Source organism: Egretta garzetta, unplaced genomic scaffold, assembly GCF_000687185.1.
Source record: "Egretta garzetta isolate BGI_Z169 unplaced genomic scaffold, ASM68718v1 scaffold137, whole genome shotgun sequence".
Lineage (NCBI taxonomy): Eukaryota > Metazoa > Chordata > Aves > Pelecaniformes > Ardeidae > Egretta > Egretta garzetta.
The window spans coordinates 650500-671350 of record NW_009260139.1 but is presented as its reverse complement, the minus strand read 5'-3'; the positions used below and the strand labels follow the sequence as shown (position 1 = coordinate 671350).

Below are 20851 nucleotides of genomic sequence, written 5' to 3'. Positions count from 1 at the left end.
CAGAGAGGCTGTGGAATCTCCATCCTTGGAGACATTCAAAGTGTAACTGGACGCTGTCCTGGGCCATCTGCTCTTGCAGACCCTGCCTGAGCAGGGCATCGAAGTAGGCAGTCTCCAGAGGTGCTTTCTAGTCTTAGCTATCCTACGATTCTGTGACTTCATGAAGAAGTTTAAATATATGAGGATGTTTTCATTGCACTTCATTACACATGCCCAGTGGTCTGTTAATAATGCGGGAAAGTTTACCCACTTTCATGATTAAACTTCTGAAAAACTGTCTTTGAATATTTTCTTAAGCTTCTGGAATATATTCTCTTGGCAGTCTGGAAGAAGCCACAATTTGGAGACTTAATTGTGTTTATGGAGATGAGAGAGGTAAAATAAGTGTTCTGTGCAGTAAAAACGTACACACAACTTCCAAAGTTAAAATTACAGGTCCATAGGAAAATCTTAAGTTGGAAGAAGTCTCTGGAGATCATCTGGTTCAACCTTCTGGTGCAAGGGCCATAGATTAGGTTATCCAGGGCCTGTGAAGCTGAATTAGCAAGAGAAATTGCACCATTTTTCTGGCTACCTATTCCATGGTGAAGAATACAGTGGTGAAGAGAGCACCTTCATCTTCTCTATAGCTATTTTTTAGGTATTGGAAGACAGCGATCTCCCTCAGCCTTCTCTTCAGTGGGTTACACGAGCATGTTCCCTTTTTGACCTCTTTTTGTATGGCGGGTTCTCCAATCCTCTTATCGTCTTAGTGGCCCTTTGCTGGACCATCTACAATTTTTCTCTCTCTTGAGCTGGGGGAAATTCACTCTGTGTAGCCTAGGTGATGGGTGTGTTTCTTCCAGTAAGATTTAGCAGCACAATAAGATTTTTCTAGAACTCTCTGAGGGACTCTTATACCCAGTTATAGGTAGCAAAATAGGCTTCCTAAACTCTAAAGAGAGATCAATCTCTTTTTTATTGGATTATTTGTCGAAGTAGTGCAGAAAGGAGTTAGTCACAAAGGTATTGTAAAAGACAACACGTTTGAACCTATTCTGGCTGGAGACAAGGGCTATTCTGCCATTAACTTTAATGGAAGGAGGGAATGACAGACAATTTTATAGAAGATGTGTTGAACTGGAACTGTGCATAGCTAGACTAAGAAAATCACTCAACCTCCTGTGAAACACAAAGAGCCCTGGGACAGCCCAGACTGAAAAATAAACTCTGCTAAAGGCTCTTACGGAAGCACCCAGAAGAACAGATCTTTTCACTGCCAGTATGCAACTTTCTATCTGAGAGGCTGCTTACCTACTTTTATATGGACAGTTGGTCTTGGTATTTTTATTGGAAGACATTGCACACAGCCACAGCAAATACTGGCCTCGTTGTGTGAGGTTTGCCTGTATCTTTCCCTTGATACCATGTTTTTGAAGGCTAAGACTTGCTGAAATAATTCTGACTCTAGGTTTCTGTACCAGTTTTTTTATAGGAAGCCTTGAAAGATGACAATTAAATATCAGTCTGTCTAGTAATCAGTACTCTTAACAGGAATGCTCTTCCCCTTCAGGAAAATGGAGTGACTAGCTGGGACATTGTATGTCCTGTTCTAGGTTTGCCAAGATGTAGAGAATACTAACCGTTTATCTGTGTCTGCTGCTAAATAAGGAACTGACAGGAACTGATCCTCAGCCCTGAGACCAATGGTTTCCCACTCCACAACAGATTATCTTGGGAACACTGATGGCAATGGTCCAGAACAGAGCCAAGAAGTGTCCCCACAAGCATGGTGGATGATTGAGTATTTGGTGCTTGGATTCACTACCCAGGCCTTTTCTATTTGTAAAATAGATGTGTTCCTTGAATTTAAGCCCTCTTGCCAGAATTCATCTGTGTCTGTAGCAGTAATAAAAAAAAGACAGGAGTGTCATCTGTTGGGTGTTGGATTCATGATGGAGCTTGGCTCAGTCATTAACAGGTTCTAAGAAAGGTGTCAAAACTCAGTGGTAATAGCTTCTATCAATAAGAAACGAATGGTGTTGGTTTTTATAAGGAAAGTGAAGAATCTTTTCTTGAGTAATAGTTGGTTGTCCTGTTTATGTGTAAAATAATTTGGTGTACCTGCAAAAGTTGTCCAGACAGTGCATTTGAAATCTCCCTGTAGCTAACAAGGAACGAAACTGAGGGTGCTCCTTAGACCTCTGATATGGCTTGATGAGGTTTTTAGATAACATGGTGTGGATAAGACCTTAAATAATACCATTCCTGTGTTGTTAGTTACAAGTAAGTAGCCCCGAGGTGAGGGCATAGGTGGAGAGTGAGAGAATGGTGTCTGCAAAGTGATTTTTATGATGTGCCATGCTATCCGGTGTTTTTCCTTTGCAAAGCACATGTGAAGTGTAACAAAATCTCAGTCTCCATTTAGGAGAAAGCATCAGTTGTGTGAGAATGATAAGCTTGAGAACATATGCCCTGGCATTCAAGAACCAGAAGTCTCTTAAATACCTTGATTTAGGAGTGACGGGATCGTTCCTGATTTTGAATGTTAGGTTTTAATAATAGAGGGAGTATTTCTGTACTGTTGTATCCTCAGTTGGTATCATTGCTGAGTAATGCTTAGTGAAGTGGCTGTTCCAAATCACACCCCCGACAAGCCCATCCCAAACTCCTCTGTGAGAAGGGGAAAGGGTTAAGACTGAGTGAAGACGAGACATGTTCGGCTTCCTGAACTGTACTGATGCTAGACTTGCTTTTTAAAGGGTATAGCTGCTGGTATGGCTGCTCAGGATTGGCCTACTTACACCAGGTTCTGTCTTAACAACTGTACTTTGAATGCATTTTGTTATTTTCTTGTTACTCAGAAGTGGTCCTTAATATATTTAATATTTTTAGTGCCCTACAGATACCAAAGCAACGTTTGGGGTCCACCTTAAAGTAGTAGGAGACTGGACAGGTATGTAGAAAATTCATTTTCAGAGACAAATACCTTTACTTGAACTGTTATCCCTTTCTGGCTTCAGCACGAATTGTTGTGGTTTAAAACCAGCCGGCAACTCAGCCCCGCACAGCCACATACTTACTGCCCCGGTGGGATGGGGGAGAGAATCAGAAGAGTAAAAGTGAGAGAACTCCTGGGTTGAGATAAAGACAGTTTAAGAGGTAAAGCAAAAGCTGCACATGCAAGCAAAGCAAAACAAGTAATTCATTCACCACTTCCCATCTCCAGGAAAGCAGGGCTCCATCACATGTAATAGTTACTTGGGAAGAGAAAACGTTGTAACTCCAAAGGTTCCCCTCTTCCTTCTTCTTCCCCCAGCTTTACATGCTGGGCATGACATCATACAGTATGGAATACCCCTTTGGGCAGTTGGGGTCAGCTGTCCCGGCTGTGTCCCCTCCCAACATCTTGTGCACCCCCAGCCTCCTGGGGGTGGGGTGGGGTGAGGAGCAGCAAAGGCCTGGACTCTGTGTCAGCCCTGCTCAGCAGCAATGCAACCTTCCCTGTGTTATCAGTGCTGTTTGCAGCACAAATCCAAAGCATAGCCCCATGACAGCTACTGTGAAGGAAAAAAGCCAAAGCCAGCACATTCTCTACCCCTTATTCCATTCCATTTATGTCATGCTCGGGTCTCACACTATCAAATACAACCTCATTAACTGCCACCCCACTTCCCACCCCACTTCCCATCCTTTGATATAATACACAGATATCATTCCCTTAGTCTATAGACCGCTCCTGTAAAATGTCCATAGAATGTCCACAAAAACATCCATTGGGTTCACTAGTCCATGACTTTGGGCTCTATCTGTTTTAGTGGTCACTCAGGACAGGAGAGGTGGTGTGTTGCATGGAGTTACTGGGCACCAAAGCCAGCTCAGGTCGGGTCACTGCTGCACTTGCACTGCTTCTTGTTTGGGCCAGGTTATAGGGTTTAAAATCACAATGAACTCCTCCCCTTCCTCTTAGCCTGGCTAGCAACAAGGCGTTCCAGCTATAGTAATTCCCACAATGTGTAACTCGGATCCTGGGTTACAACACTTGAAAGGTATTTCCATTACAATCTCCACCCCTAGTCCTGTTGGACCAGATGATAAGGTTTAACATCACAATGAAATCCTCCCCTTGCCCCTGCTCCGGCTCGGACTTATCCACAGCCTGCAGTCCCTTAGGGGTGTACCTGCTTCAGGTGGAGCCTTATCTATGAGCCACAGTCTCTCCAGGGCTGTACCTGCTGCGGCATAGACTTATCCACAGACACAGCTGCTCTGAGGTGCACCTGCTCCAACATGGCCTTCTCCATGGGCACCACACATCTACCGGTGGGATGGGGGAGAGAATCAGAAGGGTAAAAGTGAGAAAACTCCTGGGTTGAGATAAAGACAGTTTAAGAGGTAAAGTAAAAGCTGAGTGTGGAAGGAAAGCAAAGCAAGGAATTCATTCACTGCTTCACATGGGCAGGCGGGGGTTCAGCCATCTCCAGGAAAGCAGGGCTCCATCACGTGTAACGGTGACTTGGGAAGACAGATGCCATCACTCTGAGCATCCCCCCTTCCTTGTTCTTCCCCCAGCTTTACATGCTGAGCGTGAGGTCATATGGTCTGGGATAGCCCTTTGGTCAGTTGGGGTCAGCTGTCCTGGCTGTGCCCCCTCCCAGCTCCTTGTGCACCCCCAGCCTCCTGGTGGTGGGGTGGCACGAGGAGCAGCAAAGGCCTGGACTCTGTGTAAGCACAGCTCAGCAGTAACAAAAACATCCTCGTGTTATCAGCACTGTTTGCAGCACAAATCCAAACCACAGCCCCATACTAGCTACTATGAAGAAAATGAACCCAATCCCAGCCAAAACCAGCACAACCTTGATTGTGACATATTCTCACTAGAGATCGTTCATGCTTGTTTTCCCAAAGTTGGTTTTATTACATTCTTGATGCAAGCCCTGCTTTATTCAGATGTGCATTTCTTCAGGTAACATGTTTTTCCAACTACTAACAGGTCTTCCGATTACAATGTAATAATTTTCAGTGTTCCTCCATTTCTGCCTCTTTTTCTTGTTTTTCGGTAGCCTGCTTCCCCTGTGCAGTGCAGTGCCTCTGTGCGGAGTAGGGTCTGCAGAAATGCTGAAATGTGCAGCTCCCAGATAAGTGGATTTTGATGCCAGCAGTTCGGATGGCTGCCAGGTTAATTAACGCCTATGGCACGCTGAGATTACGGGTTGCTTTCATGTTCTTCCGTGCTCTTCCATTGCTCTTTGAATGTCCTCCAGACCAGGGGTGTAAGCCAGGATTCCCTGCAGAGGAGAATGGTAATTTGCTTCAACCTGAGACAGCTGTATACTCAAGTGATAGTTGTTGTTGTTCTTTGGCGGCTGACTTTCTTCTTGCTTAGCATAGCATCTCCTTGTAAGGAAGGCAAATCCACACCACCATCTCGTTCATTTCTGATGAAGAAATGTTTTCCGTGTTAATTTGTTTGGGTTGTGTGTTTGTGGAACTGAGTCAAATGAGCTTGTTGCCCTAACAGGGATTAGACTAATTCAGGGAGAGTAAGTCCATGAATATCAGTTGAACTCATTGGTCTGGCTAGATACCTGGCTGTGGAAGTCGTGGAAAATTTAATATGCAAAGGTTGGGAGGGCAATGCCATATGCACGTATGCTCCCTAATCACCCTGATTTTCTGTACGGCTGAGGGAACTGGGGTTGTTCAGCCTGGAGAAGAGGAGGCTGAGGGGAGACCTTATCGCCCTCTACAACTGCCTGACAGGAGGGGGGAGTGAGGTGGGGGTCGGTCTCTTCTCCCTGGTAATGGGCAATAGGATGAGGGGGAATGGTTTGAAGTTGCACCAGGGCAGGTTTAGGCTAGACATTAGGAAAAACTTCTTCACTGAAAGGGCTGTCAGGCTCTGGAATGGGCTGCCCAGGGGGGTGGTAGAGTCCCCATCCCTGGAGGTATTTAAAAGAAGGATAGATGAGGTGCTTAGGGACATGGTTTAGTGGTGGGATGGCAGGGTGAGGTTAATGGTTGGACACGATGATCTCAAAGGTCTTTTCCAACCAAAGTGATTCTATGATTCTACTTGCTTGAAGTATAGGATGTTGGCCAGATAGAGGCAGATGATGGGCCTAATTACCCTCTGGTCTGCCCCAGGATGATGGCTCTTACGTTGTTAAGCATCATTCCTACCTGGGAGAGGACAGTAGGCTATTGGAACAAGTGGGGTGGAGAAGTACTAGCTAAAAGAGTTTTCCAAAAGAAGTGGCATCTTTGAAGTTTTCTGATTGCCTCTGCAGTGTGAATTGCTCTCTATTAGCATTTAAACATTACTCTTCCAACTTAGTTTCTATGTTCTCCATTGAGAGGCAGGTCTGCCTAGGAAGGGCTGTATGAGGTTCAGGACACTGTCCAGTTACAGAGACCATTATCTGTATTAGTTTTGCTAAACAGGGGTATCTCTCCCGGGGTCAAATGTGCTGTTGAGATGCAGGCAGTTTACCCAACCCTTCATGCCACATCTTTACCGTGAAGCCCTGTTCTCACTCCATCCCTTAAGCCCTGTGACAATTAATGGTCTCTAATCCACCGACTGTTTGAGGAAGGATTATTATATTTGCCTTATAATCTTTCTTAAGCGTGCTCTAATGGCCGCTTCTGCAGACAGGATGTTGGACTGGAGGAGTTTTTATGCGCCATGCTGTCATTTGAGCTCTTCTCACGACCTGTTCTCTCAGCCTTTATCCCATTTATTCACATTCTCTTTTGTATCACATTTTCACATTCCTGAGGGTTTATGCCTGACACCAAAGAGCGTTAACAATTTATTTCAGAGAACTCAATTACAAGCCTAAATTAAAAGCGTGCAAGGAGAGTGCATATGCTGTGAAATGCAGAGAACCAGTTCGTTTGAGACATTTCTCCTCTCGCTGGCTTCGGCTTCTGCTGCCTGCACCTGGGAGATGTGGTGAAGGAACAAGTTCCTGCCATTTGCTGTAAGGACTTGAGGCGGGATACACGCCGCTGGCAAACCAGTTCTGCAAGTGAGGTTTCAGGTCAAGCCTCTGACACTGAGTCTTAACGTTTTGAAAATTTAACAGGATACCTCATGGCCTTAGTGACTCTTTTGTAGGTTGGGAAAGCTACTGCACGTCAAGAGAAAAGATAAGGGGTAATAGAATTGTCAATGCCTGATGAGAAGTTGCTGTTAATGGAAAGTCATTTATTGCCCACATCCCAGTGCATATCATTTTAGATATCAAATAGAAGAAGCTGCAAGAAGCTGCTTCTGAAAAAGGCAGTCACTCTAGAAATAATTTTTTGCATAGGAGCAGATATTATTTCATAGATTTTCAGGCAATATTGCTATTTTCTTTTTAAAGCAATGATTTGAATAATGAAAAATGTAGGACAGGAAAAGTAGGGAAGAGAGGAAGAAACCTCAGAAACAGTAGCTCTGAGACCTTTGCAAACCAACCAATAGTCCAGACCCTAAGTGATACATTTCTTGCTCCACTGAAATCAGATGGTGCTATCTGAGCTTAGAAGAGCTGAGAACCTGCCCTTATCAGAAATATATTTGGATAAAGGCACAACATTCCCTCCCATTATGTAGGCAGCAGCACCCTTTAGATAAATTTCCAATACAAATCTGAGCTCTTTCGTTTCTCATCTGCGTTATGGTGGTATTAGTAACTGTATTGCGCTTAGCTTTCTTGTTTGTCACAGAAAACAGAGACACGCAGGCACTGGTATTGCTGTGATGTGCCCTCAGGTGCCTGTGTAGCAGATACTTTCACCTGAAATACTTCCCATGGCTCCCTTTGTAGACCTCTGACCTGTGTCTAATTTAGGATGTCTAGTTAGGATTGCATTGGAATGGGCTGCCCAAGGGAAGTGGTTGAGTCCCCATCCTTGGAGCTGGGCAGACGAGGTGCTTAGGGACATGGTTTAGTGGTGGGATGGCAGGGTTAGGTTAATGGTTGGACTTGATGATCTTAAAGGTCTTTTCCAACCTAAACGATTCTATAATTCTATGAGACAAGCCAGGCCTCCAGCATGCCTTTTTCTCTTCATTCGTTGTAAAGAGAGTCTCTCTCTCTATATATATATCACTGCCTTAGAGGTAGGTAGTGTCGTTAATTGCCAATTAGTTGTGATTTTTCCCACATAAAAGTTCCTAACTTGATTTTTCCATCTTTTGCCATGTGCACTGGGTGTTGCAAATAGTGGAACAGCTATTATAGACCTCCCTGAAGAATGGCTTTGTGATAACGCAGTTACTATCCTTGTGCTGACACATGACTACTTATGTCAGCACCTATTGCATTAACAAAATGTTTTGTGGCATTGTGGTGGCTCGTACTATCAATGCAATTATTTTGTCATATTACAGAGGTGAAACCTATGGCTGTAGACCACAGCTTAGTTAGCCTGTCAGGACTTACGATGGGTTTACAGTGGCCGGTCTGTGGTAATGGCAACCGTGAAGCCCTGCAGGTTGGGTTAGGCCTGTGGCTCAGAGCTAAGTCAGCCTGTCTTCCCTTGCGGCTTCCCCTGCAGCTGCCTGGCAGTTATTGCAGCTCAGCGGGTGGGTGGCAACTTTAAACCCTTGTCGTGGTTTAACCCTGGCCAGCAACTCAGACCCACGCAGCCACTCACTCGCTCCCCCCACAATGGGACAGGGCAGAGAATCAGAAGGGTAAAAGTGAGGAAACTCCTGGGTTGAGATAAAGACAGTTTAATAGGGAAAGCAAAAGCCGCACACACAAGCAAAGCAAAGCAAGGAATTCATTCACCACTTCCCATGGGCAGGCAGGGGCTCAGCCATCTCCAGGAAAGCAGGGCTCCATCACATGTAACAGTGACTTGGGAAGACAAACGCCATCGCTCTGAGCATCCCCCCTTCCTTCTTCTTCCCCCAGCTTTACATGCTGAGCATGACGCCATATGGTCTGAGATAGCCCTTTGGTCAGTTGGGGTCAGCTGTGCTGGCTGTGCCCCCTCCCAGCTTCTTGTGCCCCTGGCAGAGCTGAGAGCTGAGAAGTCCTTGACTGGTGTAAGCCCTGCTCAGCAACAACTAAAGCATCAGTGAGTTATCAACATTCTTCTCATACGAAATCCAAAACACAGCGCTATGCCAGCTACTAGGAAGAAAATTACCTCTGTCCCAGCCAACCCAGGACAACCCTACAGATACATTGAAGTCCCTGCAATGACTCCTGCACAGATCAGAGCTACGAGATCCATGGATTAGCTGATAAATTAGCTATGATCCATAAATTAGCTGATCTTGTTACTGGCCTCCCCTCTAAACACCTGCTTTGTTCTGCTTCTCTGTGGTCACCTAATTCTCCCTCAGCTTTGATAAAATTGTTGGCTTAGTATTTACAAAAGGGTTTTTTGAAAGTTGTTTTCGTCCCACTTACTGCCTAGTTTGTCCTCAGCGTTGCCATCTATCAGCCTTATGCTGCCTCTGTCCTTGCTGCTGCCTCGAGTACTGCTTGTTTAGTTTGAAAGCTGACATTTCATCTGGCACCTCTGGAGGGAAAAAGAGAGGCCACGGGCCATGCCTTGTGTCCAACCACTTGACAGCCGTGAAAAAACCCCATGGCAGTGTATCAAGACAATGTGTCTCATTCAGTAGACAAACTTCAGAGTGCGAGACAGAAAGTGATATTGATGATGCCGAAAAAACAGCCTTCTGAAGCCATTTCGGCATGTTTTTGTGGAGAGCAAATACACAGCACTCAGAGGAGTTAAGTTGAACCGAATGCCTTAAGGCAATAAACCACTGCTGTTATGTTGCAGTGTGTTGCTGGTACAAATTGATGTGGGACCGTGTTTAAAACACTGCGGCTGTTCTGTGCTCTACAGTAATTTTTATCTTGTAGTGACTGCTGTGTCGTTGTGTATGATCCTAGAGACGTTCGCAGGGCTGCTTTGCCATTCGGAGCAGCATGGTGTTTATTGTGGGGATGCCATAAGAGCAGTTTAATACCCCCCATTGAATCTGAGACTTCTACCCTATAGATTACCATATGTCCTGGCAGCAGGAGGTGGTGATGTGTGCAGGAACTCTCCAGCTAGAGCCAGAACAGACAGATCATGGGGTGCTGATTGGCATCACCCCAGTAAACTCTAGGTCGCATCAGAAAATAGGTAGCTTTGCTTAATTCTGCCTGACGATAGGACGAGGGGGAATGGTTTGAAGTTGCACCAGGGCAGGTTTAGGTTGGACATTAGGAAAAACTTCTTCACCGAAAGGGCTGTCAGGCTCTGGGATGGGCTGCCCAGGGTGGTGGTCGAGTCCCCATCCCTGGAGGTATTTAAAAGGATAGATGAGGTGCTTAGGGACATGGTTTAGTGGTGGGATGGCAGGGTTAGGTTAAAGGTTGGACTTGATGATCTTAAAGGTCTTTTCCAACCCAAGTGATTCTATGATTCTATGATTCTAGAGATGAGGACGTACACGGTCACTAGGTCATTTAGATACTGACCACCTTATTTTGAATCTGATGTGGTATGATGTGAATTTTTGTCAGATATTGTCATAGTCCTTTTTCTGGAAGGTCCAGAAGCAGGAAGTTTCAGGGGAAAAAAAAACAAACCAAAACATTTTTTAGTTAAAAACAACAATTTTCCAGAACATGGCAAATGTGTGAAAGCATGGATCTTGTTTAACTCCCTATGGACTAAAACCTGAGACAGCAAAGGGCACACATGGCAGATTTCTTATTTTTAAAGAGACAAAAATTTTAAGGCAGTTGTTTGGGATTTTGGAGGCTGACTAAGGATTTTTTTTTGCATGCTTACCAGAAGAAAATAAACATGTTTTGAATGGCTCTGAAGGAAGAATGATCTGAACTTGCTGGTCTGGGAGGGTTTGTCAGGTTGTTCAGGAGTATCCGTGTGACCTTGTTAAGCCCTTGCAGCTCCTGGTTTAGGGAATGCCTGAAGCATCCCAAGGCTCGCTGTGCATTGCTGCACTTAGCTGGAATTTATCAGCAAGCGTAGGAGCTAGCGAAGAAGCAGTATTTTATTTTCAGTAGCCCCTGGGACAGTTTTAGAGATATTGAAGTAGTGGATCATTCAGTCAGTATCTGCAATATTCTTAGTAGATCTTGATTCAGACTGGAGGAATGTGTGAAGCAGAAGATGACAAGAAGGAATAATAAGACTACAGAGTCTGCCCGCAGGATGTGACAAGGTTGTCCCAGGATCACTTTAACTGCTACTGAGTTTCTTAAAACTATCTCATCACTGGTGAAGAACAGTCAGTCAACTCTTTTGCTGTTACCTCAAGCTCTGTTTGATTTGGGCCTTTTTCATTCCATAGTAACGTGTATTTTGTTGTGTTCAGTTCCTCCATGAGATTCCTGGCAGGGTGTAAAGGCGTTAATGACGTGGTACCGTTGGTTGTTCCAGAAAAATCAACGTGTGGTTTTGGAAGCAGAAGACAGAGATGGGATAGATGTTATTTTTCCCTTTTAGTTTTTATGGCTACCAATTCTCCTGTTGTCAGTGAGTCCTACTTACACTTCTGAGGAAGATAGCAGAATTGAGTGTTAAAAGGGTTTAACTGTTTATTTTTATATAATTTGATATTAGTAGTAAAAATAATACTGTTACATTACTGGGATGTTAAAATGCCTTAACAATAAAATTGGCCAAAGTGTGCGGTAAGGAATAGTAGTTTTATTCTTCATTGCCATTAACATTCACTAATTATTTTATTTATGACTGTGAACAAGCTCAGTGAAAGAAGGATTAAGAGAATGGAGAAAAAGGAGGAGAACAGATTTAGTTTACTGGCTCAGTGCTGAAAGGCCCTTTCCTGTGATTAAAGAATATAATGCTGAAGGTGAACACATCTGAATTTTTGGCTCCAGACCTGGGTTGTTTTACATTAGTTGAACTCCAGCTGACTTAGTACCAAAAACAGTGTAACTTGAGTCAGCTCTGATTTGAACAGTTAATGAGTTTTACATCTACTGGGAAAAGAGATTTTTAGGTGAAAAGTTGCCTTGAAGGAAATTTTCTCCTACTCTGAAGTCCTTTCTTCATGCATCCTGTTCTTTGTAAACTCCCACCTTTTTGCATATCCCAGGCTCTTTTTAGTCACGCAGTGATTATAGAAAATGACATGGCTGAATGATGTAAATTATTTTTATCCTTTGATATGATATGCACAGATGTATGGATGTTGCTGTAGCTAAGAGCTGATCCAAGAGTACAAGGTTGAAGGGTTCCTTGTCGTGCCTCAGATGTGTTCAGTACCCTTATGAACTACAGGAATGAAACCTGTGGAGCACATTAACATGTAGCAGCTGATGGGATCTAAATGAATGTAGTGAAAAAAAGCAAAAGGCTGCCCTGTGAGTTGAAAATAGAGTCACAAGATAGAAAAGCTCTATGACATGTATTTGAGTGGACTGCCAGGCAAATTTCTGATTTTGTAATCACTATTTATATGCTGTGTTTGCCTGTTTAAGAAGGCAAAGTTGCTGTTCTGGAGTTGCCTGTGTTTCACCATTTTTCTGTTAATCTTTGCGTAGGGATGCTTAGGGAAGTCCCATTCTTGTGGCAGCTTCTGTGCAGAGGTACACAGCTGCTTCAAGCAATGAACGTACAAAGTCTGGCAGGACTTTCTGGTTCCTTCGTCTGAGCACCTTTAATAAGGTCAGGTGTGGAATGGTTTCTAGAGAAACGGGAGAATTGCATCAAAATTCCGGCATGCCTGCACTTCCCTGGGGGCGATAGTGGACTCCCCTAGATGCCACTCAAGTTTTGCTGAAGAATCCCTAACAAGCATCTTGTTCTGTTCCCAGAACAAGACAAGACAAGGGGTCAGAAGAAAAAAACAGACACACTTAAGAGTTGGAATTATGAGTTACCACAGTTTCAACTCACAATTGCTAGTTAAAGTATCTGAAAAGTAGGTTTGAAAAGTTTCTTTTTGGGATCCTTTTCTAACAGATTGTAAAAATGCTGTATTTAATTAGGAATAATATATTTCAAATTTGGAACGTTAAAAAAAAATAGGAAAAAATTCTGTAGGAACTGTTGATATTTATAAACTTTATGATCGGAAGGGACAGTTACCTTTATGCGCTCCCAACTCCCACATGATGCTTTAGGATTTTTTAGAATAATTTCTATACAGAAGTTCACATAAGCCAAAACCAACCCTTGGGGTTGAAATAGTCAGCAGATTTTTCAGCTTCAACCTCTGGATGTCCATGGGCTCTTTCTGTGCTGTTTGTGAAAATGAAGCTCAGCTTTGTGAGATGTCATAATTTAGTGGGTTTTCCTTTTTTTTTTTTTTTTTTTTTTTCCCTTCCCCATCTCCTCCTTCATTTCAGGGCAAGAACCACCACTGGAAAATGTGTGTGCATTTTAATTGTTGCCTCTTTGTGTGCAAATACATACAGAAAATGAGCATGGCACCTCTGAACCTTCTGTTTGGTTGGTCTGTTGTACTAAGTTCAAGTTTTGAGACCTTGCATTCGTCTGGCTCTTTGCTTTCTGCATCCTCTCCACTTCTAACATTACTTTTAAATATAGAAGTGGGCCTGCTTTTCAGTAGAGGTCTCATCATGGATTTGGGCTGTGGTATGTTTTAAAGTGCAGGTCCCTTCTGCCGTAAAGACCACCAGCAGTGGTGGTTGCTGGGCTATTCAGAAGACTACCTATCATGCTATCTTGTACTGCTCCTTATTCCTTGGTCTTTCCTACCTGTCTACTTATTTCTACAGGTGCCTTGTCTAAGCTTGGATTGGAAGGGAGAGGGGCCATCACTTGCTCAGAATTTATTAACTCCGTGGGAGTTAATTAAAACTCATCGTGATCAAATAACATGGTCAAATGACATTTTCACCCACAGGAAATATTGTATAGCTCCTTGTTGGCGTGATACTAGTGTTGAAGTTCTAGTTAGGATATCCCGTCTCTTTTCTTGCATTATTTTTTCTCCTTCATTCCATGAGTATATTTACCCCACTTTTTGCCAGCTGCATGTCCTCACCCCAAACTTCAGGCTTCCTTGAAACAGCAACTATCTGTTCCAAAATCTCTTTCCAAGGTGCATTAAAATCAGTGCTGGCTTTGTTCATGTGAAGCAAATCCTATACTCCAAATTTCAGCATCAATTCCCTACAGACCCTTGCAACCCAGCTTTGCATTCATGTGCCATACACACATCCCTGTTGCTCCATCCAGTCCTTTGCCTTTTGTATATGCATGGTGTCTCCGATGCATCAAGCACTAGTTGGAGAATTTGGGTTTCACCATAAGGAAATATAGCCAGTTGGTGATTCAAGAATTTTTGAGGGGCATCTTGCAGCCACAGCTCTTCACTGCCCCAGTCCTCCCCTGGAGATCTGTCCCATTAAATCATAAATATTATTAATAAAAATTCACCCCCAAACAACTATATAGTTATCAACTGCAAAGATAGGATTCCTGTGAAAAAAATGGGTGCGTGACAGCCACAAAAGTGTTACTTCTTCCTTTAAAGAAACAAACCAGACCAAACCTTGGAACTTGCACTGAAAGCACCATGTCGTGGCAATGAGCCAACAACAGGTGTCCACAACTTGCCAAAATAGATGGATTGGTATCTGCTATAAACAGAAGAGAAAATTTAGTTTAAAATGTTTATGGCTACGCATTTTAGATGAGCTTAAACCACACCCAGAGCTATATGTTAATCACAGCTTTGTACTGGACTCTGAACCTCATGGTCCCATGCCTCAAAAAAGTGGATACCCCAGTGCAGAACACAGATGCGGTGACAAGTTCCTAATGGGAATGGGGTCAGACTGCCAGTGCAATCCATTTTTTAATGTAAAGGCATCCTTTTGTGAGTGTCAATCCATGAAGTTAAGTTGTAATTAAACCCCAATTTTTTTTCTTTTTGTCAGGCTTTGAAATTTCAAAAGACGGTGAGGCAGAACTGCTTTAAATACTCTATAAAGTTTAAGATGCTGCAAGGTAAATTAATTGCTGGCACACCCGAATTTTGTGTGAAACTTGAAACGGCGGTTGCTACGTGCCGACCACGGCATTTCTTAATGAGACAAATGAGTCAATTATCGCAGTATTAACTAAAGTGCTGTGCAGAGAAACTGGAAGATGGACTTCATAGGCTGGAAATCACTTTCCAAAACGCGAATGGGATTGCAGCCTTGCCCATTGCCGTACGCGGGGTCCGGTGTGCCGTGACAGCAATGCGCGGCGCTTTGGGATGGAGCGCAGCAGCTGAGGGGCAGGGTATTCTGTTTCACCGACTTTATAACCCACATTTCTGCAGCTTGGGCATGTTCCTGTTCTTGCGCTCTTTCTTCTTTATATTGAAAGTGCTTTTCCTTCAGAACGGGGATGAAGTGACGGAGCTTGTTTCAAGAAGGATATCATGATACTTATTTATATCATTTGTGACATTTTCAGCAGGTTAGGCCAAAGTACACTGTAATGACAGCATATTCCATGAGTGGCAAGTTTTGTAGGGAGAGGTAATATCTTTTATTTGGTCAGCTGAAACAGCTGGAAAAACCAGGATGTCTTTCAGGCCCGCAGCGCCTTTAGCAGGACTGGCAAAGAGGCAGCAAAGTCAAAGCAAATTGTGGGGAATGAAACAGCATTCTCTGTTACATTTTAAAGCAATTTTTTTCCTTGAGAAATGTGAGTGATAAAATTGCCTACTAAATGAATAGAAGATACCCTCCCATCCCCCCCCCCCCCTTTTTTTTTAAAAAAAAAAGAGTTGATTTACCTGATCCATGAGAACACACTATTCTCAAAAAATTCATACGGTCAAAAATACTGCCTGAAAGCCAGAAATATCACTTGTAAACACTCTCCCCACTGCCTCTTGGGATTTGTATGTCTCCAGCTTTCTTTATCTTCTCTTGGCTGGGTTCCCAGTGTAGGGTATATTTGCTGTAATGTGCCATGGTCTCACTCTCCCCTAGCGAGAGAAAGCCCTTGCATCGTGGCAGATGCAGTCCGGCTAGCAACTCTAACCAGGAAAAGAGATGGGCATGTGAGAAAACTCCACTGTGACTTGCATGAAGTCCTGCATTTTATTTATATATACGTGCCCACACACAACCCTAAACTCCCAGCATTTGGGTGTGGTTTTTACATTTTAATAATTTTTTTTTCTTAAAATCTCCATATCCTATCTAAACAACATTTTGATGAAAATGTTTGACCATGTATTGAGAGTAAAATTCAGACAAAGCTTTACGCAAAGCATCACTGTGATTTTGGGGCATTTGAAGGGACCCTGTTCTGTACGTAGAAGCTGACAAACAATGGATGACTGCTTAGGTTTGTGACTGACCTGGAACCAGTAAATTTTAAGTTATGCTGTAGTAAATAACATGATCATGAGTAAAAGAGAATGCTTCCCCACGGGGGAGAGAGCCTGGAAGGTCTGTGGATCCAAATATGCACATTTGTGTTTTCATGTGTGTTGGACAAGGGGGGACTCGGTGGAGGCTGGCATTTACCGAGGGCTGTTGAAACATTTTTCAGTGTTGAAGGGGGATTTTGGGGAGAGGAGGAGTTTAAGGATTATTGGCTATTTTGAGTTTTGCTGAAATGGCTGCTGTGATGATTTTACTGTACTGTCGGCAATAACCAGCACACCTACAGCCTCCTCGTGTTATGCGAAATGAAAATAAATCAGTGGGCAGTTTGTGCTCGTCATTGCAACAAGCAGTTTCAAGGACTAGCTCTTCCCATAAATTTAACATATTCCCTTATTCATTAAGCACACTGTAAGTGCCATTTCCTCAGGGAAAATGCCACAGCCACCCACGCACCTTTTCAAAGACGAAGCTGTGATGCTTTGCTGTGTTTTGCCAAGTGGCTGGTGCCAGCCTGACAGCGCAGGGCTTTCCCTCAAGGATTTCACTTACACGGTGTTAGCTGAATGTCTCTTGAGCTTCACCGTGACTGCTTTGAAAATGGCAAAAAATTATAATTAAAGGAAGACATTTTTATAGCTTTTGTTATTTGATGTTTGCATTTTTTTAACAGGTTGAAGGGATTATGCTGATTGCGCCCCATTATTAACAAGCACGGCAAATGCAATCTTCTCAGTGCAGTTTCCAAGTAAAGCAGCATTTCATTAATCCAAAAATTGGTTTAGAAACAATATTTCTTTAAAAGTATCCCATACTTCTCAACACACATGTACCAGCATGTGCCACTTCTGCACGAAGAGGTTTTTACCATTTCTGTGCCATTTTGATTTGCTGAATTTGTGATGGTACATCGATGCACTGCTATGTGCCAGGTCGTGACTGGTAACTAAAAGAATCAAAAGGTATCTAATGACAGCTTATAGTTATAAGAATTGGCAAAATCACTTTTTCAGACAAGTACATGTCTTTACATATCTTTACAGTATCTTACCATATCTTTACAATGACGTGAGGAACTGTGTGATCTAAATCATGTTAAACCACTGGTTCTTTGTTCTAGAAAATAGTTATCAATGTAGCATTACATAGCAACATTCTCAAGCTTTTCTCTCCCATTCCTGGCTGGGAATACTTTTTCTGTTGACTTGAGTAGTAACAGGCTCTCTGTCATGTAAAAACATGCCTATTTAGTATTTCATTACATTCGTCACATCATGACAGTTGAAAGATGGAGCCCACAATCTGGTAGAAAATCCTGCAGCATATTTTAAGGAGAGGCCTCACAAGAGTGAGTGCTAAGTCAGCAAATGTATGTATTTTTAAGAAATTATTAATTAAGAGTAAAAGAAAACTACCCAGAGTAGGTTGTATATAGTAGTTTATATGCAGGGAGTGGGCTGGCTTAAGTTCTCCAGAACGACTTGTCTAATTCAGATGTAAGAAGAAATAACAGAATTGCTCACAGCAGGGTGAAATTAAACCAAACTTTTGATACATTTCCTGATACACTTGTGTGCACTACAGTTTATCACCTATCAAAAAAAAAAAAAGAGAAAAAAATACCTAATGGCTCATTTCATTTGCCAGTCTTTCAAATGATTTCCTGCTAAGGTTTTGATGTTGCCCTTTGAGAGATGTTATAAGAAATGGAGCCTCAGATGTGATTAGATCTTTGGAAAAAATGCGCATTTCTTCCCAGTGGATGATCCCCAGTTGACTAGCAAAATTTATATAGAAAATAGGATCCAGCTGAGCTCTGAACACTTTATCCTGTGTTATGCTTCAGTGCGACTAGTGCTAGGAGTGCTTTTAGAGAAGAACTTGTATGTGTTCTCTGAAAGACACAGGCAGCTGAAAACACAGGAGAAATTATTTTTATATATAAACGGAGTCCCTTAATACCCTATTTCTTCTTTTGTTTCTTATTTGGAGCCCCTTTACTGTTATTCCTAGCGTTTTAGTTTGGCTAAGCAGTTGGCTGGACAGGCGTTTTCCCCGCAGGGTGTATGTCAGCCCTGTGCTGTCCGAGCACTGTCCATAAGTATTTCGGCAGTTTCAGCTTTTGGTCGGGCCCTCAGCACAGAGAGAACATCTTAGCGCCTTCAGTGTAGGTATTCACACAACTTAGGTGTGAGGAAGTAAAAAGTATGCCTAATGACCTTACTAACATCAGTTAAGCCCGGGGGATTAGCAACATCCTTCACAGCTGCGGTGTGAGGGAGGCAGGCTGGGCAATCTCACCACTCGCCTTATATTGCAAGGCAGGGAGTGAGGGTGCACTAACATGGAATCTCCCGTTCTCTTTTGCAAACTCTTTTTTTCTGTAGCTTCTTCCCTTCCCCTCCCATCCCTGTCCCAGCTATGAGAAGCCAGCAGCCAACCTGCCCAGCATGGACCGAGCCGGTGGCAGGGCAGTGTCTTGACTGCATGTTTATCAGCTGTGGGGACGGATGCCTCCTAACCTGCTGTGTCCCTCTCCTCAAACAGATGTGGGTTTGTGGTTTTATCCAAAGATGGCAATCAATGGAAGCAGCACAAAATATTCTTTTTTTTTTTTTCCCCCATAAGCAGCCCCGCTGATTATATCAGTTAGTGAAATTTAGGATGAGTTTTAAAAAAGGTGTTGGCACAAAGAACTGGGGTGTCCTTAGCAGTGATGTGGCTATAGGGGCATCCTTTCTTAGGCCAAAATCTTCTAGCCCTTCCCTCCCCTTCTGTTGTAATGGAGTAGGAGTGCTTTGTACAAGACTGGCCTGTTGTGTGTTTTGGGTATGCAAAGCGTTTTGTGCATCACCTTCCTCAACAACGGTGGCAGAAGATAAAATATAATTTTATCAGCCTTAAATCGCGCCTTATATTGCACAGGGAAAGGTTCATTAGATCTTGAATCCAAGTCTCATGACATGTAATTGTTCCCTCCAAAGTATTTTGTCCTGTCTACTTTTACTTGGGAGGGAGTAAAGCAGATGGAGCCAGGCTCGTCTTAGTGGGTGCCCAGTGGCAGAACAAGAGGCAATGGGCACAAATTGAAATACAGGAAATTCTTTTATAATACAAGACAAACTTTTTCCACTGTGATGGTGGTCAGGCATGGGAACAGGTTGCTCAGAGAGGTTGTGGAGTCTCCATCCCTGGAGATATTCAGAACTGAACTGAATGTGGCCGTGAGCTGGCCCTGCTCAGAGAAGTGGCATCAGCCTAGATGATCTCCAGAGATCCCTTCTACCCTCAACTACTCTGTGAGTCTGAAAAGTTATTACACAGTAATTTATTTGCATATTCAAGTGGAAGAATGAAGCCACGTCTCTATTAGTTAGAGGGTGAAGTGATCCCATGCTTATAGCCTAAACTGAGACCAAATGTGAATAGGCAAAAGCCCAAGAATGAATTCCCCAGTGACTGGTGATGTATTTGTTATGACAGAATTTTAGCCTTGGATGGGATTAATTCCATTATTTTGTGACTCCCATTTAAATATGTTTAATTAAAAGTTCTTGTAGCTTGTTCAGTTGTATAAAATATATTACACTTGCAAACCTATTCATAGACCTGGCTAAAAATACCAGTGCATATATGCATGTAGGTACATACTGATGTTTGATATATTTGGTGACAAACTGATACACATGGCTGGAGGTGACGTGACCATGACAGCCCAAGAAGTGTTAACTTTGGAGTTGTGATGATTATTTCCATGAAGACATCAGCTCATTGCTCAGCAGCAATAGAGAGAAAAATTATTAGAAGAATAGAGAATAAAGCAGGGGAGATCACTATGCAGATGGGTATTTCTGTGGTGCCCCCAGGGTTTGAATCCTGTGTGCAAGTCTGGTCCTCATCTCTCAGACAGGATACTGGACAGGGTTCAAAAAGGAATGACAAAGATGATAAAAGCATGGAACGGTGTCCAAAACCATGACAACTCAGTATGCAGTGACTCTAGCCTGGAAAAGAGATAGTTTAGGGAATACAGCAGTGGTCAAAATCATGCGTAACACTGGAAGAGTGAGCGGATAGGACCTGATTATTCATGGTTTCTGGCAGTATCAGAACTTTTGGCAATCAAAACCGGTCAGTAAGACACTATTTCAGAGCAAACATAATATGACAGATCATCATGTAGACAGATCATCATGTAGTAGGCGAGAGGCACATGGAACTCCTTGTCAGAGGATGTGGGGCAAATTAGGAAGCTTACATGAGGGACTGGGCAAGTACTTCAAAGAGAAGTCAAGGCATTCCTTAACAGATAAACCACCTTAGGCTCAGGAGATCCACTGAGATCTTAGGCCAAGTGCCAGGTCCTGCACTTTGGTCACAACAACCCCATGCAACACTACAGCCTTGGCGAAGAGTGGCTGGAAAGCTGCCTGGCAGAGAGGGATCTGGGAGTGCTGGTTGACAGCCATCTGAATATGAGCCAGCAGTGTGCCCAGGTGGCCAAG

General features: G+C 43.2%; 1 protein-coding gene across 3 annotated transcripts in view; it reads left to right on the top strand.

Moving 5' to 3' along the window:
• The window catches only part of NOX4 (NADPH oxidase 4), a 119339-nt gene that overhangs the window by 52075 nt on the left and 46413 nt on the right, over window positions 1-20851 (top strand). For all 3 annotated transcript variants that reach the window (XM_009641683.2, XM_009641684.2, XM_035897104.1), the window contains exon 11: window positions 2875-2935. In XM_009641683.2, coding sequence (XP_009639978.1) covers window positions 2875-2935 — 61 coding nt within the window. The remainder of the gene's footprint in view (window positions 1-2874; window positions 2936-20851) is intronic.